Source organism: Rhinolophus sinicus, linkage group LG05 (genome assembly GCF_036562045.2).
Source record: "Rhinolophus sinicus isolate RSC01 linkage group LG05, ASM3656204v1, whole genome shotgun sequence".
NCBI classification, from domain to species: domain Eukaryota; kingdom Metazoa; phylum Chordata; class Mammalia; order Chiroptera; family Rhinolophidae; genus Rhinolophus; species Rhinolophus sinicus.
The window spans coordinates 33,559,565-33,582,387 of NC_133755.1; the positions used below are offsets into that span (position 1 = coordinate 33,559,565).

Sequence of the window (22,823 nt, forward strand, 5' to 3'; positions counted from 1 at the left end):
TTCGAAGTGTGGTCCTTAAAACACTTCCATCAGAATCCCCAGGGTGTTTGCAAAATGAAGATGCCTGGCTTTACTTTAAATGCTGAATCAAACTGTCTAGGGACAGAGCCCAGGAATCTACATCTTAAGCAAGCTCCCTGGATGATTCCTACAAAATAATAGCCTTTATTAAACCAGGTGAAAACTTTCCAACAATCGCTGCCTTCATTTCCCTTATTCCTTTCCCCTTTTCAAAACCACTTCAGCTGCTAGAAGCACTAATTCAAAAGCTTCTAAAAATTCTGCCATGATTTCGGAATAAATTTGTGTCATTAAGAGGTCAAACATATTTCCTTTCCCACTCTCCTGGTCCTTTGTCCTGTCTTTCTATGTGCTGCTGGGCATATGTCTAGCAGTTTCCTCCTTGGTGACTTGTCTTCAGACCAGATATCCACATGCTGCTACTTACCTTTGTGTCCCGGGATGGCTCCTGAGGGCAGCAGCACGCTTACTGACAAAACGCAGCACAGAGCTGTCGTTAGTACTGATGGCTTATGCAGGGAATGTGAATGGACATCCAGGCTTAGCAATACTGAGTCAGGGGGAGGAGAAGCAGTAGCACCCCTGCTTCAGTCACAATGAGCAAAGAAAGGAGAAAATACCGGCATTTAAGAGAGCCATAGCAGTACAGGACACCATGATATCTTGGGGAGAGCAGACGAGGCTTACGGGCTGGCTCTAGAATTGCTCGACTCTAGGGACTTAGGAATAATGGTCTGTTGGGAAGCGGAGGAAGGGGATTTATCATAAATGTTTTTACAGGAAGCACACTCTTCTTACTTAGATTATGTATTAATTTCAGGTAGTTTTGGGGATGCTGAAGATGAGGGGACTTGTTTGAAGGTAGTGTTAGCCTAACAAACTCGAGATTGTATGTGCATTTGGGAAGGCTTATGGTGAGGGCTAGTGAGGATCGTTGAGAGTGAGCTACAGTCTCCACTCCCCCAAACCACCCCCTGATGCTACCATTGTACCCAGAAGTGGTTTCCTGTTGATGACTGAAAAGCCATATGGTTGCAAAAGAGTTATGTGGACGGTGACTGATGGAGAGAATATCAAGAGAGAAGAGTGGGAAGGGTGAGAAAAGGGAACACTGGAGACTAGATGGTGAAAGACCTAATTAAAAGAAAAAGAAAAGAAGGATTCAGAGCATAATATTTATAATGTACCCTAGGTCCTGTCACATTCTTCAACAACTCCCTTCACTGTCATAGTACTGAAAGCCAAATGATATTTCTGCTGTCCCTTACAGATGAGGACAAAAGTCTCAGAAAAGGTAAGTGCTGTCCAGGGATACCCAGTGTTACAGGAACACCACCGCCAAGGGTTCATATCCAACTCAGAGGAGCAAAGAAGCTCAGGGTCCTTCCATCTTACTACCCTACTGCTGGCCTCTATATAACTTGTAGACTGATGTGGGGGGTGGGGGGAAGAGAAAAGAAAAAAAGATGTAGAAGAGGGAATGCAGATTGGCAAAGTATCTTAGAATGGCACCTGGCTTTGTAGCCTGAAGGACACATGGGGGGAATAATAAAACTTCGAAATCACAGTAAATGTGGCAAGGGGATCCTGGAGTTACACTTTGAGGCATGCTCTTTTACATTTGAAGGTGTGGGAAATGCCAAGGCAGCCAGGGAAAATGTTTAAAAAATCAGTAGAATGGAAACATCGCTCCCATCCGTGTATGTTAGTGATAGCGTTAAGGCCGGGTAATTTTACGCTCCAGAGCAGAGTGGTCAAGGTGGTGTTAAGTCTCTTTGAAGGAAGTAGCTCCTTCTAGAAGTTGTGTCTACCATCCATCAGCTAATCTTTGCGGAATGCTGATCATGTGACTAGTGAAAATTCCCGCAAATGAAGCTGTCATTCAAACAAGCCCTTAGTGACATCAAAATACTTGCAAATAAAATTTTAATTTCTGAGGAGAATTTAATTGTAGAATGAACATGTAGGTACTTTTTAAGAGAGTTTTTTTTTTTTTTAATCCAGTTGAACGAGATACCTGATCAACTGGATGCCACTTACACAGAAAAGTTCCCATTTTAAAGCTATTAAAAATGCTTTGCAAATATCCCCCCAACCAAGACTTTTATCAAAAGAAAATTGTGGGCACTGATAATAATAATAAGGGGCACACAGAATGAGATATGGCTTCCTGAGTTTCTTTGCATGCAAATACTTACAGTGTTTCATTATTTGGTTTCCTTGCTGTGCTTTCACATTGTTTGGAAAAGTTTTCAAAAATGGAAAAGGAAAAATTCTGCCTGAAGGAGAAGAGGTGGGAAAAAAAAGCAGTTGAGCTTTTGGTCTTTAAATCTGATCAGGTCTATTTATACTTTGTTCATCCAAATTCTTTACCTATTGCACCAGCTTCGTGTTCTGCCCCATTGTCCTAACTGAAACACTTCCTGGGGAGAGAGTAAAGGCTTCTGAATTGTCATTAGAGTGCTTCCAGCTTAGATAAAATGCTTCTGAATGCTAAGTGTTTTGTGTGGGCTCTAGAGATGAGAAAACTTAAATTTGTCACATTGAATCACGGAGTTTTCAATGCTCATTAAAATCTACCTTTGTGGTATGTTACGGTTTGCTCCTCTCCACTCTCCTCACCACGTTGACCTTGACGAACAAATAACCCTTTCGAGTTCATGGGTTTGAATTGTAACTGGGGATTTCTTTTGTAAGGATTTGAAGATGCTGGACCTGACATCATTGTGTGAATTTTCTGCTTTTTTTAGTTATGTGCAGGAGTGTATGTGGGTGATCCTTATTCCTTCATCTTTCTGTTTAAGAAGTATAGCCAATAGAAAAGGGGGTGAGAGGAATGGCAAGGAATTAAAAGAAGGCCTGTACTTCCATTTCCTAAAGTGAAACCAAAGGGAGGAACAAAGAAAAAGTGGATGAAGAAATAGAAAAAAGGACAGTAGTCTGTGAGAACCTCAACCTTTCCTAAGGAGGAAGGAGAAATGAGACAATCCAAACTAGACATTTCTATATATTATTCTTCCCCAGTATTAACAAGACAATTCTTTGTGGAACAACTTTGTATAAAAGCAGGAAGGTGGAGAATATATCACAACTATTTGACCTACTGGAGTCACTTTAAAAAATTAATCAGCTTGTTATTTTGGGTGAGGATTATAAATCCTCAAATTTGGATCAAATTGTGTGTGTGAGACAGAGAGAACGAGAGAGAGAGCGAGAGAGAGAGACACACACGCTGGCTCTAATCTGACACGTAGAGATTCTGTGTGAACCAGTCTGCAGTTAACATGGAATGTGGTTGTTCTTGGCCTTCAGATAATAGCACTGGGTTCCGTCTACTCTATTTTTTAAAAATTTTAATCACAGATACCAAGGAGGTCTTTGGGGCCACGTGCCCAGGCAGCTGTGAGCATTATCCAGACTCAGCAGCTGCAGGGCAAGCGGTGACTCAGAGTTTGCACTAACATTCCACTGGCCCTGCTTCAGGCTTTCCATCCTCATTAGCATCCAAGGTTTCGAGCTTTAGGTGTACAGAAGGAGTCAGTCAGACCTTGTAATCCCAACCTCTCTGTGACTGCATTCCCATTACACTTTGATACTGGCCCACGGTTGTCTAATCCCATCCCCCCTTTTTACCTAGTCTCTTTCATCTAACGGAATAAAAAACCCTGAACTAAAGTTTTTACATGTCAGTAATTTCAGGGGGGATGTGACTGTTTTGCCACAAAAGTGGTGTTCAGAATCAGCTTTATCATAAACCAGTGTCTGTATTGTGTTTCTAGTTGGTCTCTCACCAGCTTTGCTCACTTCCGACCCATCCTCCATTCTGCGGCCAGAGTGATATTTTACAAAAGCAACTCTGGGTACTTTTGTTTTGAATGCTTCACTGGTTTCCCATCCTCTAAACACCTTGGCCTGGCACTCAGAGCCCATCGTGGACCACCTCTCCCTGGTTTCCTCTCCTCACTCATCTTCCTCCATGTACGCAGAAATCTTCTTGTTCTAGTTTTTCTGAATGACTTTTATCCTACTGTCTCTTCCCTTTGTGCCTTCACAGGAACTAGTTTGTATTTTTGGCATGCTTCCCCCCCACACCTGTCTAGCCAACGCCTACCTGTTCTTCAAGGCCCAGCAGAAGTCACTTCCTCAGAAAGCCTTCCATAAGCCTTTCTGTCGTTTAGAAACTCTTCCTCTATGCTCCCAGAGCACTCGCGCTCTCAGCTCTAGCATAACATTGCTGTATTGTACATAAGCATTGGCTCTCTTGTGTGTTAGTCCCATACAGTTGTTCATGACTCTGTGAGGCTTGGGATGAGCCCTTCTTCATCTATATGTATCTGCAGACTTTTGCACAGTGTTTGGAACATGGTAAATGCTCAATTAATGTTCTTTGAAGTTCAGTTAATGATTCATGGCTCTCTAACTACAGTGAGTGGTTTGTCTTCTGGTTACCGCCAAAGATTCAGATACAAAAAAACATCAAGTGTTGGTGAGGATGTGGAGAAAAGGGAACTCTCGTGCACTGTAGGTGGGATTGTAAATTGGTGCAGCCACTATAGGAAACAGTGTGGAGATTCCTATAAAAATTAAAAATAGAACTACCTTATGATCCAGCAATTCCACTTTTGGAATTGCAACATTATTTACAATAGTCAAGATATAGAAGCAACCTATATGTCCATTGATAGATGAATAGATAAAGAAGATGTGATACACACACAGATACACACACACACACACACAATGGAATCTTACTCAGTGATAAAAATAATGGATGGACAACATGGATGGACCTAGAGGACACTATGCTAAGTGAAATAAGTCAGTCAGAGAAAGACAAATACCGTATGATCTCACTTATATGTAGAATGTAAAAAAACAAATGAACAAACAAAACAAAACAGAAACAGACCCATATATAGAGAGAACAAGCTGATGGTTGCCAGAGGGGAGGGAGTGGAGGCATGGGCAAAAAAGGTGAAGGGGAATAAGAGGTACAAATTTCCAGTTATAAAATAAACAAGCCACAAGGAAGTCGTGTACAGCACAGGGACTATAGGCAATAATATCATAATAACTTTGCATGTTGACAGATGGTTACTAGACTTAGCATAGTGATCACATCGTAAGATATATAAATGTCAAATCACTATGTTGTACACCTGAAACTAATATCATATGTCAACTTTAATAATAAAAAATAAGCCACAGATAGAATTACACATACCTATGCAAGGCGTAAAGTAGGTGTGTCCAATAATACATGCTGGTTGATTAATTACAAATAAGTTGATTCCAAACAAAGACAGCAAGATCCTAGTGTCACTCTCTCAATGCCTCATCTAATTAATTGATTGAGAATATCTTTTTAGGCTGCATAATATCCCTTTAGGACAATGTTTTTCCAATGGGTAGTAGGTCATGAAAACAATAGAGTACATCAAACTAGCATTAAAAACAAAGAAACAAACAAACATGAAATAGAGTAAAATAGACAAGAAAATATCAGTATATCGCATGTAAAAAGTTAAGTATTACTTTTATTTCAGTTACATGTGTGATGTGTACTGAGTTGCAATGTAAAAATGGTGTTTCTTACTATGCAGCTCAGTCAAAAAAAAAAAAAAAAATCTTGGAAAGCAGTGCTTTAAGGAAAGAATGAAATCCTGCACACTCTGCCATTCTGTTCTAGATTAAAGTGAATCAGTTGAATCAGTAAGATGCCCCTCACTGGACACAATCCAGCCAGGAGCTTTTGCCCTTTTTGTTTCCACACTAAGTTAATCCTTAAGGATCTAGGATTCTGTTCTGAAACGTAAGGTGGTCTTCTACAGGAAGAGAAATAGCTTAAACAAAAACAAAAACCTTCTGTAGTGCTTTGTGTGTGTTTTTTATTTTTTATTTTATTTTGTAATTAAATATTAAGACGTTAGGTAAAATTTACCCTCTTGAGGTCACTTCTTTCACTGCATAAAAATTATGCTTTCTGGTAAGGATTAGAGCTAATTGATCTTCAAGGCGCCAGTTTTGTACTCCATTTTGCAGCTGCTATCATAGTCTAATTTAAGGCTATGATTCAATTAGCCTAGAATAGGGTATAAAGGTCTAGCTGCTGGCTGAGTTGACTCTTTGGAATTGGCTTTCAGGAGGAAACAGGATGGTTCGTTTTCTTCTTGTCTATCTGGGGGTGACCCCGTGGGTAAGGAGTTGGTCTAGAAGGAGGGGACAGGAGGGGCATGGAACCGTGGACCAGTTGACTATTTTGATATCTGGGGTTTCTGCCACAGCTTGGCAGGCTTACCTTTTGTTTTTCACTTACTCTTTTGCTGGCAAGTTTCTGAAAGCACAGCAGTGGCTGGGATAAGTCAATGTGGCATCCAGGAGATTGGTAAATTGTTCTCTTGATGGCAATTTTTTTAGAGAATAGGATGATGTGGCTATTAGCGTCTGAATGGACTCCAGCCCATAGCTAGGCAGAGCCTGCAGTTTGGTGGAAGAAATATCCCTGAAAAATAAAAGGGAGAAAGGCTTTTTATTTATTTATTTGGTACATTTGGTTTATAGAATGAAAACCTCCTCTAAACAACGGTCTCCTTCTAGATTCTGAGGAATCTTTTCTCCATCTTGCCTTTCCTCTAATTTTCCATTTCACGCTCATTAAGATCTAAAGTCAAAAAAGCTATGCTGTGTTTCTTCCCTCGTATGGATCCCATTATTCTTTTTAAGGTTGAGTATAACTCCTTGTACCTGCCATACATTCATTAGCATTCCTCTCTCTCTCCTCTCCTGATTCCTTTCTCCCTCGCTCTGCCTTCCTCTACTGCTTTCCACTTAGCAGAAGTGAAATAACTACCTGCTTTGTGAGACAGCAGGCACACGCAGTGACATCAGTTTTAGTGCTCTACCCCAGGAGGAAATACTCAGGGCTTCAGGTGAGGCTTGGTCTTTGATTGATCAAGCCCCGCGGGGTAGGTTTTCATGCAGCACAGGCTGGTCACGCTCTTAAGAGCTGCAGTGTGGTGTTGGCCATCGTCTCCCCGAGAAGCAGAATGCACGTCCTCTAAAGGCAAACTGCATTCATCTGTCCGAAGAGCAAACTCGGCTATGCCAGCAGAGCTGTGTTGCAAATTCAGGTTTTGGAAACAAGGTGTCCTGAACTCCTTGTTTTTTCTCGACTTGAGGCAATGTCTGAGAAAACTCCAAGCAAGTTAGATGTGAGGAAGAAGAGCTGTCAGTGGGAATTTAAAAATTCTGCCCATTTTCTAAGTGGCTGCGGCTGATGCCCCATGAAACACTTCTAGCAGCGCAGCCCACCCCTCCACCCCCCAGCAAACTGCCCCAATACTTAGTGCTCAGCACATGGGAGGGGAGCAAAAGGTGGTTGGTAGATGGATAAACTTGACAACTTTTCCCACATGTCCTTACACTGAACTCCCATAACTGAGGGAACTTGACTCCACTTCTGGCTCCCTCAGAGAGCCTGATACACAGCAACTCGGCCCTGTCCACCCAAATGCCAGGGCAAGTCAGATCTCTGGCCTCGAATGCCATGACTGAATGCCAGGTGGGCAGCCAACCCCCTCTGCCAGCACACGAGGCAGCCGTCCAGATTTAGTGTTATAGGTAGAACCGTGTCTCCCCAGGTTCATATGTTGAAGTTCCAACCCCCAGTGCCTCAGAATGTGACCTCATATGGAAATAGGGTCTTTACAGGGGTGATCTAAGATGAGCTCATTCGGTGTCCTTATAAAAAGAGGGACAATTGGATGGACACACACACACATGCACACACACACAATGTTATGTGGAGATTGGAGCCATACTGCCACAATAAGAATGAACTACCAGGAGCAAGAAGAAAGGCCTGAAACAGCTCTTTTCCTCACAGTCCTCAGAAGGAACCAACCCTGCTGACACCTTGCTTTAGACTTCTAGGCTCCTAAACTGAGAGACAGTAAATTTCTATTGTTTAAAGCCCCTTGCCCCCCAGTTTGTGGAGCTTTGTTATGGCAGCCCTTTCACATGCAGAGGCCGATGTCCCTCAAACCAGGCTGGGGACCATGTGGCTGGACACCCTACGCTGGCGTGTTGGGGTACGCTGGGTGGGGAGGGGGGCATCACCACTGTACTCACAAGATGTTAGGCCCCGCGGCCCCCCAGAAGGCTCCAAGGTGCATCTTCTCCAGGCGGGCATTTTCCTTTAGTTCCCTGCGGGGAAGCACAGCGTCCTCAGTAGAGTTTGCACCTCCTGTGTCACCAGCCACAGCTGTGTACACACACATTTGGACTAGTCCAGGGTGTCCAAACTTTTTTCAACGTTTTTCACCAAGGGCCATATGCAGTAAAATACACAAACAGCCGGGCCACTCACTCGAGGTGAAGTACGTATTGCCTCACCTGGTTTATTTAAGTAAACTAAATGTATTTTTGGAATTTGCTGTGGGCCAATTAACAATGGATGGCAGGCCACAGTTGGCCCATGGGCTGCAGTTTGGACACCCCTCTGCATGGTGCTCAGGGTCAGAGGGCACGGGGGGGGGGGCTGTAGGCAAAGTGGGAAGAGGACAAGCTAGTGCTCGGTGACATTGTGAAGTTGCTGGAGAGTGTGTGTGGCCCCACCTTTCCTCTGTGATTTCCCCCCTACTTCTTGGAGCCCTTTGTCCTACAGCTTAAAGTACTCACCCCTCCTGTCCGGGAGTTATGGAAATTTACTATCAGACAGCTGGGCAAGGATGAAACTGCTGCTCCAGTGTTCAAGGCTGAAGGGTGGAAGAGCAGCCCGCCCTGCATCAAGGCTCTCAGCTGTCGTGACCTTGGAGGTCTCAGGGTCTGTTTATGGTGAGAGCCTAAGGTTTGCAAATGCTCCACTTAGAAAGAAAATGTAGGGTCTGTTCAAAGTTACCCCTCTCCTCAAGTTAATTGCACTCCTTTTCAGATATGCGTTTCTCAGTGGGTGGGAAAGGGGAGGAAGTAAAGCCCGTGTACACAACTGTCCCATACCCTGGGTGCCCCGTAGGTCCTAGGTCCGTGCTAAGTATGTGATGATCACCAGGCATGGGGGTTGTGGAAACAAAGGGGCTGAGCGCTGCTGCTCTTAAGGCCATGACAGAAGCCCAAAGCTCTAGGCAGTGGCTACCTGCGGGCTTCTGCTCCCTTTAGCTCAGAGCAGCGCAGGGTGAGCCGCTCAGGAACGGTTCAGCCACCCTGCAGAGCAGCCCCCTGTCTGGGCCCTGACTCTGGTGTTTCCAAGCACAGGCCTTTCTCTGGGTGGACAAGGAACTGGGAGAGGAGTCCTGGGCTCAGGCTTGCCTGCCTTCTTTTCAGCACGTTCTTCCTATAAGAGAAGGGGGGTGACTCAAAGAATATTCTGGAAACCCTGGATAGTGGGCACAGTATACATCCATTGTTGGTGTGATGATTTTGAGCAAGGGGACAAGTTTCTTCTGCACCACGGTTACAGTGTTACATGGCAAAAGAGACGCACCAACACCCACGCCCTCTCCCCGGCAGGCTGCCTAGATAATTACCTGACTCATCTCATAGCATTACAGCTTCTTCAGTGTATTTCAGCCTGTATCCATATCACGCCTGCTGTTTAAAAACTGCAAAAGCTCCTGCATCTCCTTCCCTGGGTGGCTGTTTTCCACATGCTTCTACAGAGCATTTTCCTTGGAATCCCTCAGCCCTTTCCTCAGAAAGCACCCGTCACTCTCACAGAATCCACCCCCTGGGTGTATCTCCACTTTCAAAGAGATGAACTTGTCAGAGTCAATTGCTGTTTAAAATCTAAATCTAAAGAAATTTTCCTTCCCGAGCCTCCATGGCTCTTCTCCCTGATTTGGTTTATTTTAATTATGTTCAATTACGGTCATCAATCGTGGCAACTGGGCTCTGTGAGCAAATACTCCTCGTGTTAGCCAGGTCAAATTAACTTTTCAAATTTTTGACAGCATTTTGCATGTTTTGTTAACACTCAGGTCTTTCTGTATCCTGATACCTCTGCGTTATGTAACTTGGTCACAAATAAATCAAATTTGTCGAGCACATTTTCTCGGGAGTCACTTTTGGGTACGCTCCCAAGTGACATGGTCCTCCAAGTGTGAGAAGCATAGGCAGCACGGTGAGAGAACCCCAAACTGCACCCAAACCTTTCCTAACTGTGGTGCTACGGGAATGATGGGGGCTGACTCTCGGACCCCTAGAGGTGTCTGAGGACAACATTTTGGTGCTGCTTCTCTCCACTTGTCCTGCCTGGGTAAGGAGTGTGTTTGCGAACTTTGCAGTGCTTTGGTGTCATTGTTCTGAACAGCTCTGGACAGGCCTATTTTACGAGGAAGGTATCAAGACACTGGGTTGAATGTAGAGTTTGGAAATTTGGCTTGACAGTTCTGAAAACCCCCTCCTTCTTCCCTGCTTAAATCCTTCCAAGAGGGTCTCCTTGCCCTTTGAAGAAAATTCAGACTCCTTTCCTTGGCCCCTCAGTCCTGCGTGATTCATTCCTGCTCCACCTCCAAGTTTATCTTGCACCTGTCTTCCCCTGGGTGATGACCCTACAGCCACCCTGGCCACCTCTCAATTCCTGGAGCTTTTCTTTTCTTTCCCAACTCAGGACCTTGGCACATGCTGCTCCTTCTTTCTGTAACACACTTCCCCTCACTATTGCCATGGTGAGCTCCTTGTTATCTTTTCAGTTCAGCCTAAGCATTATATCTTCTGGGAGGCTATTCTGAGCACCTGACCTAACGTCAGTCATCCCCCCCCCCACGCTCCTGCAGATCTCAGTGATGGGTTCTTCCCTTCACATATCACTACAAGCAGGTACATATCATTACCTGCAAGAAATTTATTTATTTGTTTGCCTTCTTGTCTGTCTCTTCACTAGAACAGAAATTGATGAGGCAGGGACTGTTTCTACTCTACCCATTTAATATAGTGCTTAATATATCAGTGATGCTTAATAAATATTTATTGAATGAATAAATGAATGAAATTGATTTGTGGTCTTGGTTTCCTCTTTCTTGCAATAATGAGGTGTGGGGATGCAGAATTTTGACCAACTGGACTTTGTGAAGTCCATGCCCATTTGGCATCTCTGAAGCAGCTGAGACACTGCTGACCAAGGTCTCCCTCCCGTCCCACCCCCCGAAGTCCTATTTTTTCCCTGACATCCCAAGGATGTACACTGCTGGGTTTCCTTCTACTTCCCTTTGCTTTTGCTCTGGCTTCTAGTTCTCATTTCTGTTTCTCCCCAATTTTATATCCAGTCCTCTTATTTTTCCTCCTTGTCCAGGTGACCCCAGCCACAGAGGACTTCAGCTGCTCCCTCTGTTCGGATAATCCCAGTGTCTGTGTCTCTAGCTCTGAACTGCCCTTTCTAGTTCTTTGTCCTGCCTGCTAACAGAGGACCTTACTTAAGCACCCCCTTACACTATGCTTTCCATCCCAGAACTTTCAACAACATCTCATTTTCCATAGAAGAGAGTCCAGATTCTTTACTCTGGCATCTAAGGCCCTTACTGCTTTGTCCCTAACCCACAACTACAAGTTTCTAGAAGGTACTATTTGTTGGTCTATGAACACATCTTATGTTTACTCCACTGGGCCATTTGTTCTTCGTGTTGTCCTCTGCCCAGAATGCATTTTCCTTCTGTCTTTGCCTAAATTGGGCTTTGCTTGAAGTCTACCTGTCTTACAAAGCTTTCTCTGATTTCCTTCTCTCGTGCTTTTGGATTCCCAGAGGACTTTCCTTCTCACAGGGCAGGCGTCATGCTTTGTCTTCCTAGTTACTACTGAGTGTACAGTTTCTGTACCATTTGGAGATGCTTTTCCTAGGCTGTAAACAAGCTTCTGTGGGGCAAACGCCAGGGATCGTTCATGTTCATCTCCCCCCAGAATATGATGTGATCCTTCAACCACAGCGGATGTTGGCAAGCACTTGTTGACTGAATGATGGAATGAGGCACCTGAGAGTCCTGTGCTGGGAGAGGATATGCCACTGATTTAAATTTGGCCGAAACAGATTCGGTTGGTGACAGTACACCCTTCATTAAATTCAAGTCAACAAGAAAATGAGGGAAAATTTACTCCATGGAAGGGAGCACAACTTTTAAAAAGCTACCATTTCTTGAGTACTTAGTATGTGCCAGACTCGTGCTAACAGCATAAAAAATGTAATGGTATTTAATTATTACTTATTCACAATTAACTCCCTAATGTCATAAAAATAAATGAGCACCTACTCAGTGCCAATCACCGAGGGCACAAAACAGACCTTTTTGTTTTTGTGGGGGGGGTATCCTCAAAACAAGCGTATCAGTGGCTCCATTTTATGACTGAGAACACTGTGGCTTAGAAACTTTAAATCACTTCCTCAAGGTAGCTGAGCAATACTGGGATTGGAGATAGACTTCCAGTCAGTGACTCTTAGATCTGCTCTCTTAGCCACGAAGCTATATAGCACGGTGTCAGTATAATGGGGTCTTACGTTAATATCTATAGTTAAAATAAATCGTATGTCGTACATATACATTTATGCCACTCAACTTCAGACCGGCAGCATTAGCATCTCCTGGGAGCTTGTTAAAATTACAAATTCTCAGTCCCTCCCCTAGTCCCACGGAATCAAAATCTCTGGGGGTGGGGACCGGGAATCTGTTTTAACCATCTCCACGTTCTGTTTATGTATGTTCAAGTCTGAGGAGGACTCGTGTAGGTCATGGTTTATATGACCTATGTATTATAAAAACCCTTTCATTTGTTTGTTTTGCTTAATTTTGGCTTTAGCTGAGCTTTTCATGTGCTCTTAGTTTCTATTATACACAACTGTAGTGTGATCATTACTTCACCTTGTACCTGTTATGGTTCAAACAGCCCTTGCTCCGGATGCTTTGTGAATGAACCACTCTTCTAGAAAAGGAGCCACAGAAAGAGAGGTTGAGAATAATGAAGGAAACAGTCAAGATGCTCCCTGTGCGTTAAAGGCTATTGATGCTGGGGACTGGGAGAGGGTGTGGTGAAAATGCAAGGCTTCTCTCCCGTGTGGAAAAGGAGCAACCTACCCACCCCACCCCCACCCCTGCAGTAGGGAGAGGGGCCTGTGAGTGGGTCTGTTGTGGCTGATTAGCTGGTAAATGGTATTGCTAGATTTCTCAGCAGTGGGGCCAAGGGGAGGAATTTCTTTGCTGAAATCGTCAGCCTCTATCACACCCTCACCCTGAGCAAGGGGGTTAGTGAGGGAGGCTGTGAGATGGACGAGCCTAAAGTAGGGTGTTGAATATTTCAGCAAACTGTCAACTTTAATGTATCCAGACTGCATCTCTCTTTGAAACCAGGGTGCTCTGGGGTTTCCAGCCAGCCAGTTGCCTAGTAACATGCATGAAACACTGAGGACTAGCCACTTGAAAGTTTATTTTTGTCCTGAGTTAGTTGCTGAAGATTGAATGTGATCTGGTAGCCAGAGTAATATTTCATTTTTATTCATGAGCTGGGGAAATAAGCATACTTACAGGGAAATCAGTGTTGTCCCGTTGAACGCATGACTTTGTATGTCTTCAAATCCATTTCCATATAATTTGCTGAAGAGGGAAGAGAGAAGATTTAGGAATGAAAGAAACACAGTTTGGAATCACATGTTCTTCCTCCTGTGACATTTATTACTAAGATGGTTACTGGCATTCACAATATCTAGCTCCGTTTCTCCAACATTTTAGATTCTATGGGCCTGGTAAAATGAGGCTATTCTTTTTGCTCCAGTTTGCCCCCACCTCCACCATTACCACCACCACCACCAATTTTAAGTGTTTATTAAGGACCAAATACTTGAGCGGCTATTCTACGTATATTCTATGATTTAATCTTTGTCATCATTTCCATTATCCTGATAAGAAACCGAAGCCTCAGTGCGGTTGTGTAGCTTGCTGAAGGTCAAAGAAAGCAGTGGCAGAACTGGGATTTGAGGCCAGAGCTGTCTGATTAACACTCAGATCTAGCTCTGCTTCTACAGGCCTGTGGGAGCATGCGGGCTTTCTGGGTTGCTGAAAGCTGAGGGCAGAGCAAGGCGCCCGTACTGAGTTAGCTATTCTTTTTCTTGGATGAATAGATGCTGTTGGTGATGCCATATTTGGCTCCACAACCAAGAAGATTTCAATGTCTGTAAACAGTTCTTTAAGACCTGTTAGTGGATAGTGAAATCAATTTAGTTGGGTGCAGTGAGCATTTAAAAAAAATGAAACAGAAGTGATTAGAACAGAATGAAAAATACGAGAGTATGTTGTATGTAATTAGGGTAGTACTGTTTATGACACTTTGTTTCACAATTTTTATATGTTATATACCTATAAGTATAAGCATATATATATATATAGATATAGATCTATCTATCTATCTATCTATCTATCTATCTATCTATCTATCTATCTATCTATCTGTACCCCACCCACCACACACACACACACGCACAGGTGCCAAAAAAAATGTCTACACGTTTTAAGAATGGAAAAAACTGTATTAAAATTGTAATGCTCAATATATACCGATAACAAAAGATGAATACAAGTCATGTATTTACATTTCTTTGGCATCCTCTGTATATATATCTGCCTAGAATAAGACATAAGAGGCTCCTTAGTTGCTGGGAAGTGTTACAGTCAGAAAGACACTTGTTGAGATTCAAATGGCACCTCTTCATTTTGCAAAGAAAGAAATAGGGTAAGAGAGGAAAGTGACTTGTCTAAAGCCCACAGTAGGCAAAAATGTGACCAGAATACACGACTGTGGCTACTTCTAGCACATCAGTTTTGCTGGTTGTTTTCACTTTTCTTCCCTGAGACATGCACAAGGCCCCCTTTCCCTCCTCCTGCTGGGCTGTGTTTGATGTGTTTAAACTACTCTCCTCCCCGCCCCCAGCACCCCAGCATTTCCCCGCCCCCTTCTCTGATTTGTTTTTCCTCTGTTGCTTTATCACTGTCTGACCCATGATTGTATTATACTTGTTCATTGTCTACCTTCCCCAGCACAATGTAAGCTTCATGGGAGCGAGGATTTCAGACCGTTTTGTTTATTGCAGAATCCTTTGCATCTAGAACAGTGGCTGGCATCTGGGATGATGACAATAAATATATGTTAAATGAATTAGATGAATAAGTGAATCTATGGGAGATGAATTTCTTACTATAAATCATAGTCAAATGAGTTTGAAAGCCACAGTCTTAAATATAAATATTTGTATAAGTTCTTCATTAGCAATGATGTAAGATTCAAGTGAAAAAGGGCTGTGGTAAAATATAAAATTCAACTCCTATATCTGGCAAGACCGTAGCTTCCTTTTACAGGGTTGCTGGCAGCGGAATGGCCATGTCAGGAACAGACTGGGGGTGTGACTTGAGAAAAACTTCAGACGCATTCTCCACCTGCTCCTGCTTCACACAGCTGTTGTCTGAAAGGTTTCCCTAGTCTTCGTTAAATAAAGCAAGCATGGAATGTCATCCTGTGGTATATGTGTATGTGTATAGTGTGTATGTGTGTGTGCATGTGGTTTCCTTCCATCAACTCAAGCACACCTGAGACAAATCAGCCTCTAAATACATAGAAGTGGGACTCATGTTGAAGCATGCTATTCGAACACTGAGATTCACAAAATACCGAGATTACAAAATAATTCATAAATTCTTATTAGATTGAGTTCAGAGGGAGCAGGGGAGCATCTTTCATTCATTCCGTAAAACCCCAGGCATCTCCGAATGCCCGCTGCCCTGCTCAGTCGTTAGGCTGGTGTAGCAGCAGCCTCGCCCCTCAGCAGGAGGATGAGCCTTCCTTGACTTCCCCCCATCTCCTGTGCTTTCTTCTAGAACTCTTCTGAGTTTAAAGTTTCACACACTAGCTCTTAACTGTCTTCTGTAATGGATGATTGGGTGCCATTTTGTAAGACCTATTGTCTTACATAATTATACACAACCTTCTTGCCTCCTTAGCACTCAATCCCACTGGGATTTAAAAAATTTTTACACTTAGAACATTCTTCTTTGGCAGTATCTGGTCATGGGTGGGTGGGTGGGGGTGGCAAATTCCTTTATAGCAATGTCTTTTAGATGAAGGAATCATACCTGTTTTTCCTCCGAACCTCTTTGAAATTGGATTTCTTAAAGCCTAGGCCAGTGTTTGTCAAAGCATTCGCCGCCATCTACTGAACCAGAATCACCTAGAGCTGCTTGCCAAACATACAGACTCAGACCTGCTGCCCAGGTGCGCTGCAGACCTATGGAGTCAGACTGGTAGTAACATCTAGGAACACACACTTTGATAACAAGCTTGCCCAGGGAGCCTTGGGAATGCCACTTTGGGACCCCCTGCCCTAGGGGGATGCAGCTCTCCTCATTTCCACAGTGCAAATCTGATGGTCTGTTGGTCAGAATTGAGTCTGGAGTCTAGTCCCCTCATTGCTTTCTAAGTGATGAGGCTACTAGTGTAGGTGATCAAGAAAGCGTAGCCCCTGCTTTGATTTTGGCAAAGCAAATCTGCAGCAGTTGTCAGGATGCCATTCCCCATCACTACTAGGTGCTGCCCCGATCCTAGTTTTGATACATATTAGGATTTTGTACTTTTTTGTAGGGCTTACAATGCCAGTGCTCTAAGTGCCACCTCGTAGTTAAGTCTGCAAACCCCGAGCCCAGCTGCCTGGGCTTGAATCCCAAACTGCTACTTATGAACTGACTTACTTTGGGCAAATTACTTAACCTCTCTGTGTCTCAATTTCCTAATCTGAAAATTGGGATGAAAATAATAACATTGACCTCAAAGGCTGTTGTGAAGATGAAAACAGTAAACATAATGTTAAACACTTAGAAATATTAATAGGTTCTGGAACATAGTAAATGCTTAATGTGTTGTTCCTATTATTTTTATTCTATTTGGCAGTGGCCTTTAGCTCTCTGACCAGAACAGAGGGAAACAATCTCCCTTTCCATGCTCTGGACAGAATTTCCATGAAATGCAGCCACCTGTTTAAATGAACTTTACTGGGGTTATCAGGGCCTTTCTATTTCTGGGTGGAGCAGGTTGGTTCCATGGCCTGGGCTGCCTCAAACGTACTCACTCACCAAAAACCCTCAGCCACCTTTGGTCTGTATTGGTATCGCAGACATTTTTGCATTTGGACTTTTTTTTTGTGATAGCCTAGGTCCTTCTTGTGCCAACTTCCCAAAGAACAGGCTCATTGTTTCCTTTTCAGCTGCTGCTCTTCGTCTCTGTTCTTACCAGACTCACACAATAGAATGCACTGTATTGTTTAGATTAAAACAGTAGCATCCTTACTCTGGAGAAATTACAAATGCAAGTGGGAGACCTCATGTTGTCAGGCGTGCACGATGTATTTTGCCCTTTAAAACATCTGGAGAGTCACTTCAGATAACTTTCTTCCAAAACACCATGGTGTCAGAATTAAATAAGAAGGGCTTCCTTTGCTTTGAGGATGCTGTCACAGGTACAGAAAAGTATTTCCCTCTCCTCTCCTCTATTACAATAGTTGCACCTTATTTTAAAGCATTGTCTAGGTTCTCTATTCAAATACCAGTCATTGTGATTCAGACAGAGAGAATGGCACCTTTTTATTCAAAATAAGATTCAGGCTTTAGAACTTAACCACGGATGATACTCTAATTCTGAATGCTGCCTTATAACAAACTCCAAATATTCCTGGGGCTCTAAAAGCATTTCTTGGGTTATATTAACATTCTGCCATAGTTCCCTCTTGGATCATGTAGCCACCTACTTTTTGGATGATTTCAAAGAAGAAAGCTTAATTTATGTGAACAGATCCTCAGGGTCTCAGAAAATGGCCCCCATTGCTGAAGGGCAAAGCATACTATTTTAGAATATATACCCTGTGGTGGTACATCTATAAGCAAATTTTTATCAAACAGCTATACAAACACCATCCTAAAGAAGAGGGGTCCTAAATTCACTACTGTCTTCTCCATGTGGTACTTTGCTGCAGTCCTTTTATATCTGAATAATTCCTCTGTATAAAGACCCCTCTCTAGTGGACACCCTGGCAGTGGTTGTGTGGACAACTGTTGCTGGTCACTGCCCTGTGCTACCTTGACTCCAGTTTTGAATGTTCATTAGGATTCCCCCATTTCTGTGGGGCTCAAGTCTCTATGGCAAGGGGTCCCCCTCTCTGATTTGGGTATACCTCCTGCTTTTCTGCAGCACTGGAGTTTTTATGTTTCCTTCCACCTCAGCCAAGTTCATGTCAGCTTATATGACTTGACCATATGTAATAATAAAGAGGTGACAGGCATCCAACAGAATGATGACAGCAATGGATTATAATATGTTAAATAAAATTTTTGACTATTCCATGTTCCATAGTAATCCTTAACAAGAGAAAGGGTATGAGAGAGAGGAGAAGATTAAAAAAAGGAAACTTCTTTGTTACAGAAGAGTGCTGGCTGATAAATGTAGAGGAATGGTAGACTATAAAATTACCATTTTGTAACTCCCATTGTAATAACAATAATCAACAGATGCCAAAACCATCGGATGAAAGGTTGTTGGCCAAGTGATAGTCACACAAATGCAAATTATCCCACCATGATTTACTTATTAACGACAAAGGGAAGTATGCATCCTTGTGAAGAAGAGGTCTAGCAGTTACTATCTTAACTGACTGGCCAAGGAGTGGGACAGCGTGACACGATGTGCCTCCTGGTTTGATGCCGTGGGAGAGACATAACATCTCCTTTGCAGTGTTCCTGCAGAAATGTTGATCTGAATCTAGTCATGACAATACAGTCAGATGAATCCAGACAACTGGCCTGGGTCCCTCAAAGTAACCAGTGTCATATAGAACAGAGGAACGTGGGGGGCAGTTCTTGGGGGGTGAGGTTGGGAGGAGTAGGGACATAACAAAAATGCATAAACTTTGGATTCTGAATTTAAAAATAAATCTGTAAAGACATTTTCATTTGAATATAAACTGTAGGTTGGATTATATCCTTAAATTCATGTTTATTTTCTTAGTTGTAATGGTGTTGTAGTTATGTAGAATGTTTTGGGGAGATACATGCTGAAATATTTAGGTATGAAGCGTCATGTCTATAAACTTCTTTTGGATGATTTGCAAAAAGGGAAATATGTTGTATATACTTACATAGAGTATATAAGAGTATATAAGTGTATATAAGATAGAGTAGATGTGACAAGCTGTTAACAATAGGTGTATCTAGGTAGGGTATATAGGGGAGTTCACAGTACTGTCCTTTCTATTTGTCAGTGGAAAGACAAATGAAAAGTGACTGCAATTACCAGTTAAAAATTTCAAAATAAAAATCTTTAAAATGAGATGATGTGATACAGTGTTTTCAGGATGGTCTAAGACAACTGGCTCGGTGAATGTTAGCTTTTAATTGTGGAAGTGCAGTGTAGATGATATAATGTGATTGCATTTGCACAAGGAGGTATTAATAATCCCATCGGATACAGAGACAGGCACGTTGAGGTGACGTGACTTAACTAAGGCTGGTTACATGCAGAACCAGGACTAGAATTCAGGTTCTCTATTGCAATGCCCTGCAGTCTCTTGACCTGTGGCTTGTCACAGGTGCAGCCTGGAATCTTGTCATCCTTTGCCAGGCATCCTTTCTTTGACGGGTCTTAGAAAGTTATTCCTTCTCCTTGTGGAATTAAGATGTGAATCAATGTTGTTTCCTTTCTGAGACTGGTATGACCAGTCATATCTAGAATATTTTAAAGGTGGTGTAGCCAAATCCTGTTTACCTACAGGGGACATTTCAAGGTGGCCACTTGAGGAGATTTAATGAAAATCCAAACTGCTATAAAGGGACATAAGAGTATAATGTACAGTTTTAGCATTAGCCCCACTGAGCTTCTCCAGCATCAAGTAAAGTGTTTTGTTTTCATTAAATGAGCTCACAGTTGGTATAGATTTGGGTAGGGGGAGGGCAGGAAAGCTTCAACAAAAAGCAAAATCTCAACAACAACTAATGAAGAGAGAAGGCTTGCTTTCATTATTTTCTAATTAGGGAGTTGAACTTTATAGCTGAGAAAATAAGGCTTTCCTCTTTAAGTATAATACCCTTTCTCCAGCGGGGTGCTCCACAGGATCCTTCACTTACAGAAGGGCCCATTCAGCTGAGAACAAGAGCCAAGCAAATGACTGATCTCTCCCCTTCCAGATGAAGGCTTGAGAGGGAGGAGGGGGATGGAAGCACAATGCCTCGGAGGGCTCTCTGGGAGAGATGGAGCCTCAGTCCTCATTAACTTCAGAGGTGGGGCAATTGGGCCCTGCTAGTAGGCACCATTAGCCTTAAAATCATAACTAACAAATTAATGGTCCCAAAATGAAAATACCATGAAGCTCCTGTGTGCACATGTTGAAACGTGATGTGGAAAAAGGCATCTTTGGTTGTCCCTTGAGTTTGATAGAGTAGCCCAGTCTTGTGAGCTTGTGGAACCCTTTGGATTATCCCTAAAGTCCTTTTCTTTTTGATCTTCCTCCAAGTCTTCGGCCCTTTCATTCCTATTCTGCTCTACACCATCACTGTGCATTTACCTGGGAGGAGTACCAAGTGGTTCTGGATTATTTTTAGATGTAGGGAGTCTTGGATATTTGTGCTCTTTCAATAAAGACTACTCTGTTGGGTGGTTTCTTCTTAATATATTTTCCGGTGTTACTGCAAAGCCTTTAACCCCTTATCCTGGCACTCAAGACCCTCTGCAATCCAGTGTCCCCTCCGCTCCTTTTTATCTAAATGTAGTGTTTGTCTAAACCTATTTCCCAACCCTTGAGCAGGGTGTGTACTACCAGAGAATGTGCTTCATCCTGTTTTCCTCCTTCCCACAGCCATGCTTTGGCTCATGCTATCCCCTCACTTGGGTTACTCACTCCCCTTTTCTTGATGAAGAAGACCGTGACTCTGGAGCCAAACTGTCTGGGTCTAAATCTTAACCTTGAGGAAATTGCTAAACCTCTTAATGCCTTGGTCTCCTTATCTAAAAATGGGGCTGATAGTCCCTACCTCATAGGGTTGCTGTGAGACTTAAATGAGTTTTTAAAAAAGTACTTAAAAAAAGTGCAGGCATTTAATAAATATTACCTAAATATTACACGTTACTGATTCTATGCGGTCTAACTCAAGTCTCAGCTCCACTACACAGCCTCCTCTGATTGCTCCAGCCCAAGAGCACTTCTCATTTCTGTGTACCACACACTCTCACGGTGAATATATACTGGCTAGTATTATTCTTTTATTATTTCATATTTTCCTCATTGAGATTATGAGCTACTCAAGGGCATGGATCTTATATGTCTTTTGTGGTCTCAGTAAAGACGTGGGAAGACCCCAAATCCTAAGGCCTGCAGTGCCCCTCCACTCAGTGTTTGCTTTGTAAATACCCTGTTTCTGACAGGATATGATGGATAAGTAGTTCCAGATCCATATGTAACAGTGAGTCAGAAACACATTTAGAAACATCTGGAAGAGCTGTTGTGTGGGAGAAGTGGAGGAATAGAAAAACTGTAGAAAATTTTTTCGTGGGGTCCACAGTCTCCATTCTGGTGTTCAAGAGCTGCAAGTAAAGACTTTGAGTTATTTTGAAATTTTTGTTTGTTTGCTGCTCTGTATTCTTTTGATTGCAACACTTTCAGTTGGGGCTACCTTGGTCACAACTTCGTAACATGACAATTACGTGCTGGATTACACCTAAGCAAAGTAAAAACACTATACAAATGCAGTATACCATTGATACCAAGTTTTAGAATCCATTGATGTAAAAGAGAGTTCTCTGAGATGGTCTCTCCTCTTGCTTCACAACTATTCCTCATTGCAGGGTCATCCAATCCATACTCTCTTCTTCTTTCTTTAAGGGCAAGCTCATTTATTGCCTCATCACGATCCTGCCGTAGGCTATAACCAAGGCAGAAAGAGTGAGAGGGATATGGCTGTGTGGAGCAGAACTGAATATGGGTCACTGGGCTTTGGACAGAAATGAGACATGGTGCCCTGGATGGTAGGTCAAAGGAAGGTGACCCACGTGAAGATGGCAGGTATCCCAGAGGGAAGGAAGTTAGGCAGGTGTGTAGCAAAGAGAATGACTTGGGTTCTCTTAGTACAATGCCTCTTCCTCTTTAATGTGCGTATGAATCACGTGGCATCTTGCAAACTTGCAGATTCTGAGTCAGTAGGTCTGGGATGGGCCTGAGAGTCTGCATTTCTAGCCAGCTCTCAGAAGATACTGTAGAGGCCAGTCCACCGGCCGCAGTTTGAATAGTACGGCCTTAGGAAAGAGCATGACATGGGAAGGGCCCTTGAGCCTGGTGCCCTGATGAGTGCTGGTCACATAAAAAGACATTTCAAGTATTAAGCGATGTAAGAAATGGGCATAGATTGTGTGGCTTCAGAAACAAAAGTCAGCAGGTTCCCAGGGGAAGGTAAAAAAATCAGAGACAGAGGGAGCGAAAGCAGTGTCCATTGATCAACTACTCTGACTAGATGGAGAATATCCTTCCAAACTCTTCTCAATTGAAACTTGAAATTTCTATGCTCTCTTTTAACCAGAGCAGCCATTCCCCTCCAGGCTGTCTTTTCCCAGCTTCAAAGCATTCCACTGATGCAATGAACAATTTCATCGGTTGGAAATTTGGTTACTGTAAATCCTCAGGGCCCATTTGATTAATTTTAAACCGAATGGATTGGTTTGTTGTCATGTGAACATATGACCCAGCTTTGATCCCACACTACTCCTCTCACCCTTGGTATTTTAGGTCCAAAAGTATGTCATCAGCAAGT

At 42.9% G+C, this 22,823-nt stretch overlaps 1 protein-coding gene across 1 annotated transcript in view; it reads right to left on the bottom strand.

Moving 5' to 3' along the window:
• LHCGR (luteinizing hormone/choriogonadotropin receptor) overlaps positions 1-22,823 on the bottom strand; it is a 51,826-nt gene that overhangs the window by 5,877 nt on the left and 23,126 nt on the right. The window contains exons 7-10 of the mRNA XM_019719178.2: positions 13,524-13,592; positions 8,152-8,226; positions 6,338-6,523; positions 2,220-2,300 (exon numbers count right to left, since the gene is read on the bottom strand). Of these exons, the coding sequence (XP_019574737.2) occupies positions 2,220-2,300; positions 6,338-6,523; positions 8,152-8,226; positions 13,524-13,592 (411 nt within the window). The remainder of the gene's footprint in view (positions 1-2,219; positions 2,301-6,337; positions 6,524-8,151; positions 8,227-13,523; positions 13,593-22,823) is intronic.